Genomic DNA, 22525 nt, shown 5'->3' with positions numbered 1-22525 from the left:
CACTATATAAATTATTTGAATCGTGCTTCCTTCAGTCTGGAATTTCAAAATTATAGCAAGCAGGCAGCAGCCATTTTGTGCACACTGTTATTAAGACAAGCCTTGGATCATCTCAGAATCTTGTTTCTACACCAGAATGGGGGACCCGATGTCCATCCCCATGCCCTGGCTACACAATTAAATGGTGAAGAGAACGGGGGAATGTGGGGAGTGCAGTAACATTTAGGAAGTGCTGAATGGAAAGTGAAAGTAATTGTCTGCACCGCCTCTATGCCCATGGCATAGAGGAGTGGCAGATAATATTTGATTGACAGCTGAGATTTTTAAAAGAGTTTACAACAGCTATGAATACTTTAATAAAAAATAGAAATTGGATTTCATGTTTAATTTGAAAAGGACTTTTATTATACACATTTTTATGTCTGGGTGACAGGTCCACTTTAAAACATAAATATATTTACACATATATATATATATATGTTATATGTGTGTATTTACATATTTGGGTACAGCTTATATAGCTGTTGGTGACCCCATCATTGTCTGGCCCTCAATACCTAGATTTATTGGGTATGTATTTTATGCTAGAGGATGTGATACTATGTTCATATAGGTAGTTATGTTTAAATGTGAAATACATTAGATTTATCCGCTTTAGCCATCACGGAATTAAACATTTTCCACAATAGCGTACTCTGTATTTATCTTTTAGAATTAGGTGCAGTGCATAGTCTTTGTCTGCAATTCTATAATCTGAGCATGTTTGTAAAATGGACAGTTATTGGCTCTACAAAAACAAAAAAAAAGAAAAGAACACATTTATTTTGAAAAAACAGTTAAATTGGGGCATATACAAAAATTAAGTTTTCTATATTGTCACCTTGTCTATGACTGTCATGTTTGCCTTAGAACTCACTGTGATATCCCAGGCATAGTAGAAGACACTCTACATGTCTTATTTTGCTCCTTCTCTCCCAACCTCAAGTGCAGTTTCTTAAATAACATTTTTCGAAATGGTTGACACATGAAAAAATATATGATGGGGTCCAGGCAGACATTGGAAGCTGCTAGCAGCAATGTCACTTCTTTTACAGAATACAAGATATTTTTTAATGAACAACTATAATCATCCCCAACCTGACTTAATGTATATGGAATACGGAAAGCATGATAGGGGACAAAACACACAAAGAAAACAAACAGAACGCTGTATATATTTCGATTGGATTTGGTCTTCATGTTGGAACCGTTTTTAAACCTTTGATGGGATTTGTATATTGTCCTGGAAATGGAAACATAGAATATAACCAATAGGACAAACACAAGCACAAATATACTTACACAAATATAATTAGAGGCTTGGTGCCACTGTATTCCAAGTCGACTTTTAAGCTGAGCGCAATTGGTATAGTTATCAGAATGAAAAGGTCTATCAGTTAAAATTGTGTTAGGGACTGAAACAAAAGCCATAAACATCCACACAATAGCCGATAGAGCCTTACTGTATCTGACATTTTGGACAGAAGAAGAATACATTGGCCTCACCACCTTATAGTACCTATCCAAACCAAGAATGCCCAGAAACATAATTCCTATGTACATATTTAAGTAGAAAAGGACAGCCGTGTAGCGACAGACTATCATGTTCAACATGGGGGATCCCAGGTCCACATCACTAAGGATTTTCAGTGGAAGTGTCAGTGTCATCAGAAGATCAGCAACAACAATGTTTTTCAAGTAAACAATGAAACTCCTGTTACTGGGGACGTAAAAGAAAATCCAAAAATTCAGTCCATTTAAAACGAGGCTTACAATAAAAGCCAAGCTGTAGAAAACGGGGAGGACTCGGCTGGTTAAAGTTGAATTGAAAAGGCAATGGCTGTGTGATGTATTTTCAGAGGAATTTCGGAACGGATACATTTTTTAAAAGAATGGTTGAAAACAAATGAGTAAGCTTGTCTTGCATGTAGGGAGTTTTTATGGGTTTGTTTATAAAACGTGGTTGAGGAAATAATATTTACATAATTACGGGAGTTCAGATTTTATAAAGTCCGTCAAGTTCAACCTACTATTTTTTTTATGCTTACACTGATAAACTAATCATTTGTTACTAATGATCCTTGCATTTTACTCAACAGGTGACGTGTCATTGTACGTTGGTTGCACAGAATTTCCATATGAAAACATCTCAAAAAAGATTTGAGAAACCAGATCGAACTTGATATGAGATGTTTTTTTCACCCAGTTTCCAAGGGTTCTTGATTTTGTCCTCTTAGCTGTCTAAGTTTCAGTGTCCTATTTCCCCCTGGAAAGACTGATTGAAAAAAGAATATATTAGATTCTGATTATATTTTCAGATGCATATAGACAAGCACTTAATGATAGGAAGGTTTTTTCCTCTGTCTTTGGGGCAGATGTATCAAGGGTCGAATTACGAAGTACAAAAAACTTTGACATACGACCATTGAATTGAAAAACTTTGAATATCAAATATCGAATTTCGACTTTTTTTTCACCGAATTTGGCAATCCTACGATCGAATAAAAATCGTTCGATCAAACGATTCGAATGATTTTAGTGTACGATCGAAGGATTTTTATTCGATGTGTAAAGACTTTGAAAAAGTTTGTAGAAGGTCCCCATAGGCTAACATAGCAATTCGGCAGGTTTAATTTGGCGAAGTATTGAAGTCGAAGTTTTTTTAAAGAGACAGTACCGCTATTATGGAATGGTCGCAAATATGAACGATTTTTACTTTGAATTGAAGTAAAATCAAAGTCGTAGTAGCCTATTCGATGGTCGAAATATCCAAAAAATTACTTCGAAATTCAAACTTTTTGTACTTCAAAAATTCACTCGAACCTTAGTAAATCTGCCCCTTTGTGTCTTGTTTACTCACTTCTGAATCACTATTATTGGAGCCCCTTTTTACTTTGCAGGGCACCCCTGTTCAGCAGCATTAGATCTTGATTCTTTGATGAGTACTTACTGTTCTAAACAATTGTGTAATCAGCCTTGTGGTTTAATTAATGTTGACCATCTAACATAAATAACTTTTTTAACTGCAGCATAAATAGACTTTTCAACAATTTACATTAGGCATCTATTAAACAAAATATTTCTACTCGCAGAAAATATTTATAATGGAGCTTTTAGTTAAATGTCCCACACAGCCGGTTGCTGATGGAGTCCATTGCAGTCTCTGATATTTATGACCATAAATAAGGAACATTTTATTACCCTCTATTACATGTATGACCAGTTAAATCATTACATGTAATACCAGCTGCATTATTGTGTACAAAGTTAAAACAGAACATTAAACCAGGAGAGAGGTTGTGCAAAAGTCAAAGAGGAAACTCTGGCAGCAATTTGCACTACACGACACAGGAATTATTTTATAAAACTAGGCAAGATGGAAAGACAAAATAGGGCCTGATGCAAATACATGGCCTGAGAAACTACAGCCAGTGAATATGATTATTTGCATATGGACAAGCTTAAGGCTACGGGCATACTGGTTCAGTGCCCCTGCTCCATTGATTTGAATCCAATCAGCCTGTGCACACGCACACACACACAGCGGAGATGAAGCTGAGGTCAGTCCAAATATGTGAAAGGAGGCATCTCTGTGCTGACCTCAGCTCCGCTGTGTGTGACACAGGCTGATTGGATTCAAATCAATGGAGCAGGGGTACTGAGCAGATTTGGCCTTTCAGATCCTTAGAAGCTTTAAAGCCAATATGAATCTCCTTGACTGGAGGGAGCCCACCAAGTACATACAGTTACAAGAAGTAAACAATGGGGGGTCAGCCAGTGAAGGAACATCCTCCAAGAGCTCAGTGCTTAAATGAAGCAAGTCAGAAGTAGGGGTATCCATCTATATCTCAATAAAACAGGTGAAGTGTACAGAGAGTAGCTGCACTAAGAATAAACAGTGCTCAGAGGCCCGAATCCTGAACGATTACTGCTCCAAGTGAAGGACAGGGACATACCCCTGGAAAGAGAGGGACTGTTGATTTTCTATTTATCATCAATGTTCACAAAATGTATGTGACACAGAAGACATTGCAATCACACATTGTATGTGTTCTGCAAGGCAATAAGTGGGATTTGCTCTACAGGTATGTACTTTGTGATTTTGTGCAACTGTCACCAGGCTGGGTTAGAGATCATAAATCAACTCTAGTTGAAAAATCCTAATGTTATGGATCCATGCACTTTATTTCAAAGCACAAAACAGTGAAGTTTAAAAAGTTGCAGTACTTTAAAATGGCAGTGTGGGGGTTGTTAGCAGTTGCATCATAATACAGACATGTTTTTACTGGAAGTCTGTACTACTGCTGTTGATGTTCTGGAACAAAACGTCAGGCGCTTCATGAGATGCATAAGGTGATTTTAAACGCCACCGTTTATTTTAGCATTTGCATTTACTGTAATAATTAATAAATTGCTCAGTAAACTAACACCATAAATACAGTTTATGCTGCTGTCCTTTCCAAGTTCATTTAATTGATTCAATATGTGGCCAAAATGTTCCATAAAAAGTCACACGGGACCGAGTGTACGCATCAGTTAAGTTCCATATGACAAGATAAATTTGGAATGGCCAGCCTCTGGATTTGGTTGCAGCCTATTTATATAATTTTATTGTTTCACTGGCTTATTTATGTGAGGACTGTAATGGATAGGGCAGTGCACGTACAGAGTGCACATTAGTGTTCTGTCCAGGATATTATATGCTTTGCAGATCAAACCTGGAACTGTTATGCACAAAAGGAAATTGTAGTGATCTAGTTGCAATAAAGCAAGCATGCATGTGGGTAGAGGCTGTCTTCACACTGTCACTTTGGTTTAATTTTGGATTACAAGAAAACTTTTCTGGTTGGGTTGCGGACAATTATCTGGAAATGTTTTCTTCCCTTATGGATATTTTATTCCTTATATATTTTGGAATATTTTTTTGCTAATTTTATTCTTTGGATCTCTTGTCAAAGAATCTTACAATGGATGGACATTTTACACATATACTTGAATTGGATCGAATTGTATGGTAATGATTATGCAATTAAGTGGGTTTCAATGTTCACAATTGGTGTGGGTTTGCTTGTCTTGTCCGAAACGTTACTCTGTAATAAACGCGCAGGGCTTGGCCCCCTTGCATTAAGTCACGAGTGCCGGTAATTTTCTTCACACTTTGTCACACAGTGTGGTTAGTTGTGTGCAAACATTAAGTTGCTATGGCAAGGCTGGAAGGTCCTGAGTGTTCTTAAATGCAAATTTTTCAGCCTAAATGGCACCAGCCTTGGTAATTCCTAACACGTGAGGGCTGACAAATCACATCGGGGAACTGAACTGATGAGAAGAACATCATCCTCAAGGAATCCTCACACAGGATGATTAGGGTGTGACAATTTTGTATAAAATATATAAGCAGCAAACTGCTCAGCTAGACAGTACTGCCCCTGAAAAATTCCTTGCCTATAAACACACAGTTGGGTTTGTTTACTATTGCTGTGTTATGGAAGTTTAAAGTCTATATTTCCTAAAAGCAGCATATAACCCCAGGATTAAATAAGGCTACTGTCCCGCGGGGAGGCTTCCCTTGGGAACAGAAAAGCTGAGAAGAGACACTAAACCAGAACTTCTCAAGTCCTGTACTTACTGTTCTGCCATGCTTCAGTCCGTATTGCGGTGAGCCTATAAACCACAATGAAAAGGAAGAGATAATCCATTGAGATCCACATGAGTATGTGAACTGACAGTCACTTGGGTGGGGCTTATTCTTACATATCAGCCAATTTTCCTTCTGCATTTAAACAGAAATCAAAGACTGATCTGATGAATATTTTTATGGAGCAACTTATCCATATAACACATTCTCTTACTGGGGGTTCCAGCCCACCTATCTCTGTTTTTCTTTTCTTTCTAATTAATATAATATTAGGATCAGGAATTATTTTAGCAGCCGAGGCAATACATCACCAGCCAAGTGGTAAACTTACTTCCTAATGTTATAATTAAAAGAGGAAGTGGCTTATTTATGGTTACAGAACATTTCTTTCCTTCTTGCAGACAGTATTTGGGTGCTTTTGTAAGGCAATCTTTAAGGAGGGCATTTTTCATAGACATTACAAGGCAAAATACACAGTGGTGCTAATTGTAGCACTGCTTGCTGCTGGGATCCTTGGTTTGATCGCAGGGCACACACAGTTGTATGTTCTCCCTGTGGAGGTTAATTGGTTCCTGAGAATATTGACCATAGTGTGTGTCAATGTGATAGGGACTTTAGATTGTAAGCTCCTCGGGGGCAGGGAGTGATATGGAATAGATCAGTGCTATAGAAAGAACATTGATTAAGAATTGTTATATGATTCAGTTGGATTACAGTGTATTCACAGTATGAACCCCGACTCAAATGAAGATTTAGGAAGCATAGGATACAGCCTTTTCTGTGCAGTTATAGATATACAGTATAAAAAAGAAGAATGTTATACTCAAAGGGAATACATGCAGACACGTATGCTCAAACAAGAGTTTTCCATTGTTATTGTTAAAGATCACTTATATTGTATAATAAATCCATCCCATTACTTATGCTTTAGCTCACAGCTACTCAATATTATCATCTCTTAAAAAGAAAATTTAAGAAAATCCATCCCATTACTTATACTTTAGCTCACAGCTACTCAATTTCCCCCATTTTGCAACATATTTAAAGTATGTTAAAAGTATGTTAAATGAAGTATCTGCTGGGCTTCTCTCTCTCTGCCTATATATTCTGTCCATCCTGTCTGCCTAGCTATACACCAAACTGCTGTGAATCTGTTACTTACCAGTGCACCCCAGATATGTTGCTCCTGCTGTGGATGCAGCAGCCGCAGAGACTCTCTTATCACAGGTCCATAAGGCTCGACTTAGCCAGTAGTTTATTCTCGGCAAATCTGTTCCAATCCTGGAAATGAGTTATTGAAATAGTGTTTTGGGAAACTCTGCCAATACAGCTGCATACGGTACATGTCAGTTTTTACAGATGGTCAGAAGTAGCAGAATATATAGGTCATGCTGCGCTCGCAGGGAGGAAGTAGCATGAACTGGGATGTCTCTGCACGACTTCTAAAGAACTTCTTTTTTCCCTCATCGTTTTTTTCTCTATATCTCACCCTGCCTTTGTATTCTGGTCTTTGCTGCCTTACTAATTTTTAAAGCTCTTTGCCCAGAATGCAATGATTTTTCACAGAATTCCAGCTTCATCGTGGGTGCGTGGCAATTAGTGTCCTTTGGCCAAATTGCAGATTCCACAGGATTTGTGTTAGAGTGGTGTTACTTCTGGTGCAGTGTTAATAATGACATTTTGCAATTTAATGATTTGCTGTTGTGCTGACCTAGTGTTATCATCTCTTTAAAATAAAATTTAAGAGCCTAGTGAATTGAGTGATAATATCAGTTGGGGGGGGCTTGTTTCCTCCCCAAGACTAAGGGACAGATTCACTAAAGGGCAAATTTTTGCCCGCGTCAGCTTCGCACCCCTCACACCACTTAGCCAGGCACAAATGCTATACAAATATGCTAATTCACTAAAATGCTAAAAGGTGTGCCATGGGGAAGGTAGAAAAAGAGAGGATCCAGGATGGTTTCTGTTTATGACACAGACACATGCCTGCCACGTGGGAGCCAGTACCTAACCGGAGGGAAAGGTATCTTGGGCTGCTATTGCTACTTGGGACCTATTGTACTCATTTGGGATGAGGAACTGAGACTTTAATTTGCAAATGAGTGGTGCGGGACTTTGCCTGGCATGGAGGGCCAGGAAATGGACTGCCATAGGTTCCCATGGGAGTGGGTTATATTTTGATGTGATGTAAATGTGTTTTACTTCCCCTTTAAATTACACTTTCCTTATATAAAGTTGTGGTTTTTTTATATAATAAAGTGTGTGTTTCATGTTATTCCTAATGGGACTATCCTCAGGTGTATTCCGGGATCCCATTAGGTGGAGGCACTGCCAGAGAAGAAGAATTCCCAGTACCCTTTCACCTAGCAAAGGGGACTCAGGACCTGTAAGTCAGTGAATATTGTGATGCACCACTTTGGCACCAGGGGGTGGCCAAAAATGGGTTATACTTAATAAAGACAAAAGAATTAATATAATGCCCTACACATGAGCCCACTGTAAAATTAATGTTTCATATGTCAAGAAATGTCTGGAGAAAACCGGATACCTGAAAAAAGTTTCTTAGGACTTTTGCAGCTTAAAAGTGAGTCAGGTGAGCATAAAAAGCTGTTTTATTTAATAAGTAAACTTTTGGCAATAATTTTTAGGAACAGTCTGCATATCGGCTTTGCAGATAAGAGAATACCTGCCTATAAAAAATATTTCATTTTGTGTGGGTAGAACATTCCTGCTCTGTGCATTTAACGTTAACCCTTTAGATGCCCAAACCCAAAAGTTAAAAAAACCCTACCCCGTTACCCTACATAGACCGCCCTCCCTCCAGCCTATGTGTTACCCCAGGCAAATGCCCCTAAGTCTTTACTTACTCCTCCATGCAGATTCTGTCCACAGGCGACATCTTCTTCTCTTCGGTAATCTTTGGAATGAGACTGGCGGAGAAGCGCATGCACAGTTGGAGCAATTGTCTGTTTCGCGACAACTGAAGATTACCGAAGCGGCTGAAGATTGCGCCTGTGAACTTCGATGCCTGAATCTGCACTGAGGGTTAAGTAAAAAGTTAGGGGAATTTGCCCAGGGTAACACTTAGGCTGGGGGGAGGAGGGAGGGGGTTACATAGTTACATAGTTAAATTGGGTTGAAAAAAGACAAAGTCCATCAGTTCAGCATCCATACACACACCCCTCCCTACTTTCACATAAGTTATATATACCCATATCTATACTAACTATAGAATTTAATATCACAATAGCCTTTGATATTATGTCTGTCCAAAAAATCATCCAAGCCTCTTAAAGGCATTAACTGAATCAGCCATCACAAAATCACCCGACAGTGCATTCCACAACCTCACTGTCCTGACTGTGAAGAACCACCTACGTTGCTTCAAATGAAATTTATTTTCCTCTAGTCTGAAGAGGTGGCTTCTGGTATGGTGATCCTCTTTATGGGATCAAATTCGATTTAAAGGCCATTTTAGCTCTGGCCTCGGAAGTACTTAAAGAAGGCATGGGTACTTTAAAATACATTAAGGCTAATATGTGCCTTGAGGAAAATGCACAACACAAATTTCACAATGTTCGCCCAGTGCCTTTTAGTATTTGTCCAAAAGTGGAAGCTGAATTGGATCATCTAGAGCAAGACGGAGTACTTTCAAAAGTTTCTTGGAGTGATTGGGGAATTGTGTTTGTTATTAAGAGGGATGGTTCAATTAGAATTAGAATATAAGGGAATTTTAAAGTTCCCATTAACCCAGTTCTACAGTCTGATCCCTTACTTTTGATTGAGGACATCTTTTCCTCTCTTTCAGGTGGACTAAAATTCAGCAAAATTGATCTTGCACAAGTCTACTTACAGGTAGAGGTAGTGGAAAATACCAAACATTTCCTTGCAATCAACACACCAAAAAACTATACCAATAGAACAGATTAGTATTTGGCGTAGCCTTGGCACCTGCCATATGGCAAAGAGCCGTGGATCAAGTACTACAAGATATTCCACATGCTAAATGTTATCTGGATTATATAATTGTGACGTGACAGGCACAGATGATGCAGAACATGTGGAAAACTTAAAGAGGTTTGTGACACGGCTGGAAGAATATGGGCTAAGAGCCAAAAAAGAAAAATGTGCCTTCTTTAAGGAATCTATACAATATTGTGGACATGTTAGTGGCTCACACAAGTCTCTAGAGAAAATCCAAGCAACATTACAAGCACCACAGCCCAAGGATGTAATGCAGCTCAGATTTGGGGTTTATTAATTATTACAGCCGGTTTGTTCCAAATCCTGCAACTGTGCTATACCCATTAAATCAATTGCTGCAGAAAGGTCAAAACATTGGAATGGTGTGTACAGTGTGACAAAGCCTTCAAGGAAGCAAAGATATTGGTGATGTTGGATGAAGTCCTTGTACATTTCAATACTTCTTTGCCAGTAAAATTGGCATGTGATACTTCCTCATATGGCATTGGAACTGTGATATCTCATTGTCTCCCAGACAAAAGTGAAAGGCTGATAGTATTTGCTCCAAGGTCACGCACAAGAGCAGAACACAACTATGCACAGACAAGGAAACAGCCTTATCTGGGGAGTGAAATGATTAAATCAATTCTTATATTGCTGGATGTTCACAGTTATAACAGGCCATCAACCATTGGTTGCAATACATCCAAAGAAAGGAACTTCTGCAACAGCTGCTGCATGTGTGCAGTGCTGGTCTTTATTTCTTGCTGGTTATAAATATGATATTGAGTTCAAGTGGACAGCTGATTACGCCAATTCAAATGGACTGTCACGTCTGCCATTACCAGCTCAAGACACTTCTGAATTCTTAATATGTTAATGTACATTAGATTGATTGTTTTCCTCTAACCTGTAAGACCAAAAGAGATGCCACTCTAGCACAGTCTATGAGGTGATTTGGGGAGATTAGTCGCCCGACGACAAATCTCCTCTTCTTCAGGTCAACTAATCTTCCCGAACTGCCTCCCCTGCCTTCTTGCTAGCTAGAATTTAAATTGCCGGCGGGATGGAACTCGGAGCGATTTGTTTTCCGAAGTTGCCCAAAGTTTCCTAATCAGGCGACTTCGGAAAATGAAGCACTCCGAGTGCCATCCCGCTGGAGATTTACATTTTAGCCGACGGGAAGGCAGGTGAGGCAGTTCTGGGACATTAGTCACCCCGAAGAAGAGGAGATTTGTCGCTGGTGACTAATCTCCCCGAATCGCAGCGGCTGGAAGTACACAGACAATGCCACACTTACTATTTTCGCAGACATAAATTGACCATACATGAAGGATGTGTAATGTGGGGAGTTTATGTTATTATTCCCACAAAGTTGCAATCAAGAGTATTGAATGAGCTGCATGAAGGCCATCTGGGCATAGTAAAAATGAAGTCACTTGCAAGGAGTTTTGTGTAGAATCGTGGAATTGATTGGCAAGTAGAGCACCTGGCAAACAAGTGCCATGGATGTCAACAGGTGCTGTCTATGTCACAACCAGCTCCAGTTCACCTGTAGGAATGTAATACAAATGTGACATGGCAGGCCATGTATGAATGTGAGTGTGATCAAGTGCATTCAATATGGCTCCTTAGTTGTAAAATGGATGTACTGATATTAGCAGGAGACCAGGGAACAACAGGAGTAGTATTAATAGGAGACCAGGGAACAACTGGAGTTGAGTTATTCAATCATTAGCAGGAGAACAGGGAATAGTAGGAGTTAAGGTAATAGACTCATAAACATATAAATATGTTTATTAAGAAGGAAGCTCATATCTTATTCACATAGTTATAATCAAAATACACAGCAATTATACACAGCAATTATTTTCATTCACATGGTTATTTCCATTTTCATGGTCATTCTCATGGCCATGTCCTGGGCATGTAGCCATTATTTTATTATATATGTCTATGTGTAATGATCTATTACTTTGTTATTGTACCAATATAAAAAGGAGCTCAGCTGGGGGGGCTTCGGGACTTCATCTACAAGCAGACGTGTTGTGTAGAACAGTTGGTCTTGTAAGGACCATTGGCCGATTGATGTGCTCTGGGAGTCGTTGTATTTGATTTGGGCCTGTGGTCCCCCAGCTGATGTTCCTCTCAGAAGTCTGCCAAGGGAAGCTCGGCTAGACGTTGCGTTGTCTTCAATCGGTATTGTATTACTTTTCTTACAATATATTATTCTTCTCTAATGATGATCAATGTGTGTGTGTTTTATTTCCACCCCTATATTTGATAAGTCTGCTGGGGGAAGTGCTCAGTTAGACATTTAGTTTGTGATAAATCTGCCAAGGGAACTTATAGCAAGACACCTCTCCATCCACACAACAGTGGATCCATGCAGCATAAACTGGCAACGTTTTTTTTTTTATCATATTGGAATTTAATTCATGCAACTACAAGCTGCCCCCCGGCAATGTTATTCAAGGGCTGCAATTTTAGGTCTCGGTTAGACTTGCTGAAATCAGATCTCAGTCACCATGTGAGAAACCACCAGTAGGTTCCAGGCTCCAAGACCTTTATAAGGGGTCTGGGAATCAAGCTTGTGAGCAACATGTTGCTTTCCAACCCCTTGGATGTTGCTCTCAGTGTCATCAAAGCAGGTGCTTATTTTTAAATTCCAGACTTGGAAGCAAGTTTTAATTGCACACAAACTAAGTATAGTGCTAAGTAGAGCCTCTTGTTGGCTGTCAGTCCACATAGGGGCTACCATATATCACAGCCCTTATTTGGTACCCCAATGGACTTTTTCATGCTTGTATTCCTCCCCAACTCTTTTAACATTTGAATGTGGCTCACAGGTAAAAATGGTTGGGGAACCCCCGATCTAGTGGCAAGTGGTTGAAGCCCCTTTTTGGGATGTAGTTAGAGCCTAGTCAGGCTAGTAGATCTTGCCTCAGAAGGAAGAGACCACTAGCAAGGGAAGTTGTAGCCTTGACAATGAGTTTAGTGTATAAACCCTGGAAATTATTTTTTTTTGCCAGTTAGGCATAGATACCCTTTTGAACAAAGTGCTGCTTTATAGATCACAATCCTGAAGATGCCTTCTACAGTATCTCAACTAGAATACTTTAGTCTCGTTATAACTTTTTTCTGGAATTTGGATAGCCATACTTACTAAATATGATTTAAACATTAAATAAACCCAATTGGATTGTTTTGGTGCCAATCTGGATTAATGCAACATAGTTATCATCAAGTACAAGATAAAGGAAATATTTTTTTTTAAAATGGCCTCTATAGGCGATGACCTTCATGTAACTCTGAGCTTTGTGGATAGCGGGTTTCTGGTTAATGGATCCAAGTATGTATAATAGCAATTCTTGTGTACATTTCCCACAGGACAAACTGATTGTTCAATTACAAAAGTACTTAAACCATAATCTTACCAGGTCTAATCAGCTGTATATGTTCTGTTGCTACGTGCATAAAAGTATGTAAAAAAGAGGAAACTTGAGGTTGGTTTTCTGACAGATTCTTAATGGCTGGCTGCCATGGTTAGCACATCACTGACATTACTAAACTTTCTGCTGAAATCTTTTTCTGCTTTAAAAAAAAATCTAGATGCTGAAATCTAATACTGGTTATACACCTAAAGAAATAATCCCATGAAACAAGGTGACTTACTATTATCTATGCGTTATGGTGACCCTTCAATCTCATCTGAAATACATGTACTATAAGCTGGATCAATAGAGCTGCAGCTCCTCTTCACTTACTGCTGTTTCCGTCATTCATGATCCATATGTGGCCCCTTGTACACTCTCAGTCTGTTTAAATTATTTATGATTGGGCGGGGGAAGCATACGTGGTGGGACTGTGTATGGCTTAATGTTTTAAGATAATAATTCTAAAGGGGGGGTCTCCAAATAGTAAATGGTAACTCACCACATCAAGCAAGAGGCCCAGGTGCACCACCCTGAGCCCTCAGCATGGGGAGTGGACAAACCGAAAATTCTTTGGAGCAGGCACTCAATAAAGACAATTTTCCACCAGGCAGTTGAATCAAAGTCTATGACTAAGGGGGTTATTTACTAAACTCCGAATGCAAAAATCACTAAAAAATTTTGATTTTTGTATATAAAATCAGACTTTTAAAAAATCACACATTTTTCGGAATTTATTAAACTAAGAGGATGGAAAAGTCCGAATCAGATAATCCAGCATCTCAGACCTGTCGAGGTTGCATATAAGTAAATGGGAGTTGTCCCAATGATTTTTTGATGTGCGCTGGGTTTCATGCAATACCCCGAAGTTTTCTGTGTTTTCGGGCAAAATTCTGAGTTTTCGGGTGAAAATTCCAAAAAAATAGTGAAAATCTGATTTTTTCAATTTTTTTTCAGCAAACAAATTTTCGTGAAAGTGTATTAATAAATAATCCAATAAACCTGTGTGGATTTGTTCACAGTTTTTTTTAGAAAATATTGACATAAATTCGGACTTTGATAAATAACCCCCTAACGTGTAAGACTGTGGACACAATAAACTATTTCACTTTGATTCATCTGCCTGGTGGAATATTTCCTTTTTTAATGTCTTAAGACCCTTAGGACATACAGCATAAATATTGTACTGATATAACTGATATTCATCCAATATCCATTTCAGATATGATTCAGAAAAACTCTATTGAAGTCTATAAGAAAAAAATGGAACTGAATTTGGAGAAAAGTTTTTACTCCTTGAATGGAATCTCGTCCATGAGTTTTCACGTGATAAACCGGGAGATAACTATGAGACTGCAGATTATGGTCTTGACTAATGTCCTTGTGTAAAACAGTGGAACAAAACCAACTCCCTTATGTTCTCCCTTGTGTCTGCCATACTTTATGGGGGTAGCGTTATTTTTGTATATGCTTGGTAAAACATATCTGCATAGGAAAGGTAACCCTGTTTAAAAAAAAAGAGCCTGGATCTACCTTTTGTATATTTGTAGTATTGGGATTTGCTATAGTCTTCTATGGGGGGGTTGTGGATGCACACCTGAGGCCAATTTCAAAAAGTATAAAGCCCTGTCTAAGTAATTAAAGTAAATATGCAAGTGCATATAATTTTGAAACAGGGTTTTTTTGTTACAAAGTTATGATCATAATATTGATAAGCCACCAAACCACGTCAAGGTAAAACTTACTCCCTAACTTATTTATCTTTAGTCATAGTAAAAAAGGAATATTACCTCTCTGTAGTAACAATTCTTTATGTAAACATCTCCTGTGCTTTGGTTTCAAACTCTGTGCTAAATCCTCCCCCGCCAACTGCTGAGCGGCTTTTAAGAGGGAGAGACTGCCTTAACCAATGCTCATTTTAGAAAAGTAGAAGCAAGGTGTTGTAATTAAAAACAAAGTAGAGTGATATGTGCAGTTGCACAATAGTGTGTATACATGTGTAAGTGAAATGTGAAGGTGTGTATACTAGTGATAAGGGAAAGTGTATGTGTATTTGGGAGTATGTATGTAAGTAAACATAGAATGAAGAGTGTAAAGGAGAACTAAATGAATGACACAATAAGTGTGTGTGTACATAGAGAAGTGTCTAATGGGACGTTGGTTTTTTCACGGCTAGCTCCTCCCATGCCGCTAGCATTTATGGCTTTTAAGAGAGAGCGATTACACAAACCAAGGCACAACAAGTGAGGGGGACCACCAAAAATATAAAGGGGTGGGTATGAGGGTGCAATAACCACATGAGCTTAGCCAAAGCTTCCGGCAAATACATAACTATGGGGGGGTTGTGGATGCACACCTGAGGCCAATTTCAAAAAGTATAAAGCAACCCCCCCATAGTTATGTATTTGCCGGAAGCTTTGGCTAAGCTCATGTGGTTATTGCACATTTTCAACAATGATTTCCTAATTCTCTGCTATAATAAACCAGTTACTTATACTCAATGGGAGCCAAGTTACATGAATCCATATTGGTGGCAAAACAATCCTATTGCCATTTAATGTTTAAAGCATATTTAGCATATTTAGCAAATTATGGCGATCTAAATTATAGATAGATCTGTTATCTGGATAACATGTACTACCCAAGCATTCCACATACTAAATTCCATACCTGTTCTACAACTGTACTAAAGAATGCTGGTGGGATATTAAGAAGGAAGGTCTCTTCAGGATTCTAATATATAAAGCAGCATTCTGTTCAAAAAGAAATCCCTGCAGTAGTGTTGGGCAAATAAATTGGCAGGCGTAAAAAAAACAGGACAGTTGGGAGGTATGCCTAAAGACTGCAACTGTAGACTGGATTGAATGTGTGCTAAAAGCTCCTTCAGCAGAAACTTCACAAAAACCAACACTACCAACAGATTCACTAGTGGTAATGCTGTTAAACAAAATTGTTGTATTCATTGTTCTACCTGCAGCTGGCTGAAAAAAAGCTAACCACTGATTGGTTACTATGAGTTATTGCGATAGTAAATTGCCCAGTGTTGATAAATTGGCCCCACTGTTATTTCATAATAATGTTTATTGCTGGCAAATTTATTCACCAGGCGCAAATTTGCGGTGAATTTGCCCATTCAGGCGTCCGATGCCGGTGCCCATTTAGATGCCAACTTTGATATCCATTTTGACACCGGGGAATTGTCGTTGACACCAAAATTGCCACTTCGCTAATTTTTCGCCAGTTTTGCGAATTTCACTGGAAATTCACGAAATTCGTGGTGAAGCGAAACGGGACAAATTCTCCCATCACTATTAATCGTTGTTATAATCAAATCTTCACCTTTGGGAGTGAAAAAATATATAAATATACTGTAAATATGCATACATATACTGTAAACACACACACACATATACCTGTATAAGTATTTCTTATTCACAGTGTGTGGTAATAATGATACATTACAGATAAGATGGTTTGCATCCCTTGACTTTTTGCCTGATACAGCCTAAGCCTAAGAAATTTGACTTATTTCTATGGTATCATTATAGTGTAATCCAGTCTGCACCATTGTGTTATCAAATTATCAGTCAAATTATCAAATTATCAGTCATCTAGTGATTGAAACGTATGATATCAATTAAACAAAATAACTTTATTTTACCCCCTGAATGATCTCCTCATTCTGTGCTTCTTGCTGGAAAATAAACAAGCTGAACCTCACAACAAGTGGTGGATTTACATGCAGCACCAGCATTACACATGGATTTATTGTAAAATTAAATGTTATACTCAGTGTGTTCCCTGTAAATCCACAGGTTAATTTGAACAGGTACAGAAATGCAGTGCCATGGAAATCTCTGGCTTTGCTTGTGAGAATAAGAAACACAAAGCTTTCATCACATGGTACAACACCAGCTCTTTTTTGTTATCTTGCAAAAACAACCACAAACCACTAACAAAACTTCTAAACCATTAACTACTAAATTAACAATTTTATACAGCAGTGAACAAATGGTGTATTAATGAAAGAATAAAGGCGACATATACTGTAATAAAAACAATAATCATAACTGGCCAGCATGACCGTTATCGGTATGATTTAATGTGTACATTCTGTACTCTCCATGGGGAAGTGAAAATGAGTTGGACATCTGAGCCAGCACGTTACACTCACATCAAGTGGCAGGCATGCTGACAGCTCATGATACGGAATGTAACGAAAGTCGGTAACAAAAAAATATTCGCAATGCGAAAAGTTATGCCTTTGTGCAAACAAATTTGCCTTTGTGCGGATTTAATATAGTTTTTGCAAACCCGTTAACCATTTAGCGACGACTTCTGACAGGTGAATGTAATAAAACTTCTTACTGAAAAAGTTATGTTTGCTCCAAAAAATTATGACACCTTCAAGCTCTTCTTAAAAGTGGGAAAAGTGGGCAATGCGCAAGAAAAATTCACAATGCGCAATTCAAATTCACAAATCAATAGCATTTTAAGGAAGAGTATTACATTGCGAAATGTTCATTTTTATTCTTATTTGTGCAAATTGTTTTGCTCTTTGCGACTTTTATTACATCCCCCCATATCTGGTAATGCTAAACAATTTATAACAGCCTATATTATATATATTTATACAGGTATGGGATCTGTTAAACCCAAATCCCTGATCCAGAAAGATCCAAATTACTGAAAGGCCATCTCCCATAGACTCCATTTTATCCAAATAATCCAACTTTTTAAAAATGATTTCCTTTTTCTCTTTAATAAAAAAAAACAGCTGCTTGTACTTGATCCAAACTAAGATATAATGAATAATTATTGGAAGCAAAACCAGCCTATTGGGTTTATTTAATGTTTAAATGATTTTCTAGTAGATTTAAGGTTTGACAATCCAAATTGATCCATTATATGGAAAGTCCAAAGTCCCAAGCATTCTGAATAACAGGTTCCATCCCTGTAGTAAATTGTGAATCTCCTAAAGTATCCCTTATTGTGAAATATAAATATATAAACAATGCCTAGTGATGAGTTCTATTCTTATATTTTCATTATTCCATCTCTCTCTCTCTCTCTCTCTCTCTCTCTCTCTCTCTCTCTCTCTCTCTCTCTCTCTCTCTCTCTCTCTCTCTCTCTCTCTCTCTCTCCCCCTCCCTCTCTCCCTCCCTCTCTCTCTCTCTCCCTCCCTCCCTCCCTCTCTCTCTTTACATTGATGTACTTCTTTAGAGGTTGATGGCCATAATGGTTTATCACATATATCACCCTAAGTCCAAGTTATGCTCAGCAGCTTACGAGAGGTTACGAGAGCTGTAGCAAACTTTGCACCTTTTTTATTACCCTAATTGCCTACTCATCAAGATATTTTGCGGTAAATTGAACAAGTTAGTGAATTATCACAAATTGTTGTAAGGACTTTAGCACACAGGCAGATACAGGGAGATTTAGTCGCCTGGCGACTAATCGCCTCTTCTTTGGGGCGAACTGCCTTCCCCCTGCCTTCCACCTGCTAAAATGAAAAATCGCCTGCGGCAATGCACTCACAACGATTTGATTTCCGAAGTCGCCCGAAGTTTCCTCGTCAGGAAACATTGGATGGTTGGGTCTGGTTCCAAACTGGAGCTGTTTGTATGGAGTTTGTATGATGCCCTCTTTGTTTGTGTAGGTTTCCTTTTATTGCTCTGTATTCCGCCCACAATCCAAAAATATACTGTTGGCTTCTGATAAAACAGCAGATAAAACAGTGCACGCGATGCTAAAACTGTATAAATAGAGTATTAAAGCTAAGTAGGCCGTTTAATGTCAAATTTACACCATGAATACCAGTGATAATGATTCAGGACATCTCACTGGTCACATTTCCAGAATATTCTCATATAAGGGTAAGTCGTTCAGTGTTCTCATTTGCTTGTACAAAACCAGGATATATCAGCCAGTATTGGGACCTGGGGTTTAATGGACAATTGAACTTTCTGTACCCCTTTTGCTAAAAATCATTTAAATGTTAAATAAAACCAAAGGGATTGTTTTGCCACCAAAATGGATTCACGCAGGTTAGTTACCATCAAGTACAAGGTGCTGGTTTTTTTCTTATTACAGAGAAAAGGATAATTTATAAAAAAAATTTAATTACTTGCTTAAAATGGACTCTATGGGAGATAGTCTTAGGGGCAAAAATTAGAATTTTCAAGCTATTTTTTGTGTACAGATGCAGCCACTTTGGTTTGTCTGTTTGACACAGAATAACTAAACACAGATATCCCATTTATCTCATTTAACACAGAAAACTGTGACATAACATCCCATCTAATTAAAGCATTCACCATTGTGAACAATGGTGCTTTGGTATGCTAATGAAAAAGTTAAATGCATTAAATGAGTTAAGATAACTTTAGATAACACAGTTTCTTCAATTAACTCTGAGTCATGACGCATTTAACTCACAAATCCAAGTGGCTTCATCTGTACTTCGACTAGGGTTTAGTCCAAATTCGATTCGAATTTTAAAAAAATTTTGAAAATTCGCATATCAAAATTTATCATGTAGTGTCTCTTTAAAAATTGTCTCTTCGAAAACTCTCTCTTCAACTTAGAAATTCGAATTCAAAAAGACCAACCGAAATTAAGTTGAAGTTTTGTTTGGTCGAATAGGGTTTTTGATTGAATAGGTCCGTATTCGGGCGAATTGTACGTATTGAAAGAATAGCGCATTCGATCAAAATTGGATTCAAAGTTTTTCCCAAAAAAAACTTTGATTTTTCAAAGTCCACCAATTGACTCCAAATAGGTGCTAGCAGGTCCCCCATAGGATATAACAACAATTCGGCAGGTTTTAGATGGCGAATGGTCGAAGTCGAATTTTTAAAGAGACAGTACATGATCAATTTTGATATTTGAACTTTCGAATTATAAAAAAATAGCTAGAAAATTCTAATTGTTTTCATTTGAAAATTCACCTCGACCTTTGATAAATCTGCCCCTTAATTTTGGTTGGTCTTTTTGAATTCGAATTTTGAAGTTTTTCAAATTCGAAATCCGACCCTTGATAAATATGCCCCTTAATGTAATTTGTAGTTTTTGCATAATGGGTTTTCACATAAGGGACCCCATATGGGTCCCCATACCTGTACCAATAACAAAGACCAATGGCTATTTTAAGATTATGTAAAAGCGCATGGACTGTGGTTGTGGCTTCCTGTAAAAAAATACTCCCCTGTTGTCTAAGCAAATTAGCAATATGTAGCGACTGAAAAAAACTATTACAGTGTTGCCTTTCTAGCACAGCATCTCCCCATATCTATGTACAAATATATACAGAGATCTCAACTCAGTATATGATTTTATTGTGCTCACTGCTTCTAAAAGCCTCTCCAAGCTAAACTCCATTGCAGCACACAGTTACAAAACAAGACAGAGGCAACCGAATCCCTTTTTGGTGGCCAAACTGAGCCACAACCATTTTGTTACAACGTAGCTGAGTGCAAGGAAAATGACAAACTCTTCATGCTGAATGGGATCATCTCCACATTCTCTATTTAGTGTAGGTCTGTTCTTTATTCAGTGCATTTGTAGTTATTTATCTCTAGGGCCATTTTATTCCATTTATCTTTGTAATGCCTGCAATAAAGTAATAAATAGCATAAATAGAGTAAAGAGGAGAGCATCACCACAAGGAGGCAATATAGAATTTCTTTTAAAACAGTTTCTGCTTTGAGGTGGTTTTCGTTTTTTAATGTTTTAATGAAATTAGTGTGCCTATTGTAAGGGACAATTTTCTCATATTAAGATAAATAAATGGCTTATTATATGAAATTGCCTTTAAAAACAATTAAATCCTTACCTGTTCCAGAGCAAAATTCCAGTCTGTAATCCTGAATATGGCAGGTTTTCAAAGTGTTTGCCAGTCATTTGAGCAGATTGATGTGTGTTGCTCAGTTCCTCTGTTAGACCAAATACAGGTTCCTCCCCTTTTTGCACGGATAATAATACAGCTTGGTTGGTCATATAATGCGTATATTATCTGAAACATTTAACACAGCACCCACGTGGCTGAAAATTCCCTATTAATACAGTGTCATGATTTGCTGGTAAACTTGAAGCTAATCCTTGGCACATGATAAATGTGCTTACTTATTCCTTGCCATGTGGGATGTTACAGGGGTCGCCAACCTTTTTTGGCCCGGGGACCAAAAAAGAGCAAATTTTTTTCTAAGGACTGGGGGGGGGGGGGGTCGGAAGGGGTCAGGGAGGGGGGTCCGGATGGGTTGAGAGGGGGTCGGGGGGGTCAGAGAGGGGGGTCGGGAGGGGTCGGAGGGGAGAGGGGGGTTTGGAGGGGTCAGATGGGGTCGGGAGGGGTCGGAGGGGTCGGCGTCAAATTCGGTGCACCGCGTTCTTTGTTCGGCAGCCCAGTTCAGGACTGTCCCCCGCCCGGTTCTGGGCTGCAGCCCGGTGGTTGGGGACCCCTGGGATGTTAGATATCAGCTGACGATGAACATCACATGACATCTGCTTAATCAGTTTTACCCAGTTGATTAATTTGCAGATCAGACATGTCTATCTTCTACAATGTACCCATTCCTTCACCAAACTACTCAGACTACTGAAGCATTGCATGGGTTGTCAGCTCTCCAGTCAGGATTCCATTTCCCAAAATGCCTAGCATACTCAATGATGAAGAGACTTGAAGAAAGCGAATAACAAAAGTGTGCAAGGCATTGTAGGAAAGGGAGTCTTGGCTAAAGGAGCTGACTTATGGCCCACTGTGTCAGTAGGGTTGCCATCTGGCCGGTATTTCACCAGCCTAACCGGTAAAATACCAACCAAGACCGGGGCTGGTATTACAAATTTACCGTCAATGTAGCTGCTGGTAAATTTGTGATCACCAGTCAAACTGCTTCCAGCCTGCCTCTCATTCACCCCCAGCCCAGCCCTTTCTAGCTAAAATACTTACCGATTCTAAGCTTCTCAGCTCGGCCCGCCCCCATGTGACATCACTGTTCTGCTCATTTACGTCGCATCTCTCCCCCTCATGGACCCGCCCCCACCTTGGCCGGTAAAGTTTTCCAAAAAAGGTGGCAACCCTATGTGTCAGTAGTCTGGCAAACTGAAAAGCAATAGCAAGGATAAACAGAAAATGCTTTCCATTGCCATGTAATTTACAAATAACATTTAAATCAATGAAAAGGTTTAATATATACTGAAAACTGGCTTAGAATTACATTTTCTTTCATTATGCAAAAGAGAAACATTTTTGGGTGGACTTCCCCTTTAAGTCTTACGTTTGTGATGTAATGGCCAGAAGTCATATTCTCTTTCAGACTCTGTCATCAATTCCACTAACTATGGAATTTCCCCTATTAGTGTGCAGTTTTTATCTCATGTATATCATACATAAAAAAAAAGCTGACTTCTAATATTCTCATATTTTATCATAGAGGGTATATTATTTTTTTCTAATACA

General features: G+C 38.6%; 1 protein-coding gene across 2 annotated transcripts; it reads right to left on the bottom strand.

The window, feature by feature from the left end:
* Window positions 1–412: 412 nt before the first annotated feature.
* Window positions 413–20990, bottom strand: p2ry14.S (purinergic receptor P2Y14 S homeolog). 2 transcript variants are annotated; one of them, XM_041564945.1, is made up of 3 exons: window positions 20906–20990; window positions 6837–6955; window positions 413–2314 (listed from the first exon to the last, which is right to left on the bottom strand). In XM_041564945.1, the coding sequence occupies exon 3, from the start codon at window positions 1918–1920 to the stop codon at window positions 913–915; it is 1008 nt and encodes a 335-aa protein (XP_041420879.1). In that variant the 5' UTR covers window positions 1921–2314; window positions 6837–6955; window positions 20906–20990; the 3' UTR covers window positions 413–912. The 2 variants fall into 2 exon arrangements, with proteins under 2 accessions (XP_041420879.1, XP_018120291.1); XM_018264802.2 differs by lacking the exon at window positions 20906–20990 and having other exon boundaries at window positions 6837–7424.
* Between the last annotated feature and the right edge of the window lie 1535 nt (window positions 20991–22525).

The sequence above is a fragment of the Xenopus laevis genome, chromosome 5S (genome assembly GCF_017654675.1).
Source record: "Xenopus laevis strain J_2021 chromosome 5S, Xenopus_laevis_v10.1, whole genome shotgun sequence".
NCBI classification, from domain to species: Eukaryota; Metazoa; Chordata; class Amphibia; order Anura; family Pipidae; genus Xenopus; species Xenopus laevis.
The sequence above is the reverse complement of the archived record's forward strand: the minus strand, read 5'-3'. Positions and strand labels throughout refer to the sequence as shown.

Coding starts and splice junctions, on each gene's coding strand:
- p2ry14.S (XM_041564945.1), bottom strand. CDS start 1,920: ATGTATCCGTTCCGAAATTCCTCTGAAAATACATCACACAGCCATTGC.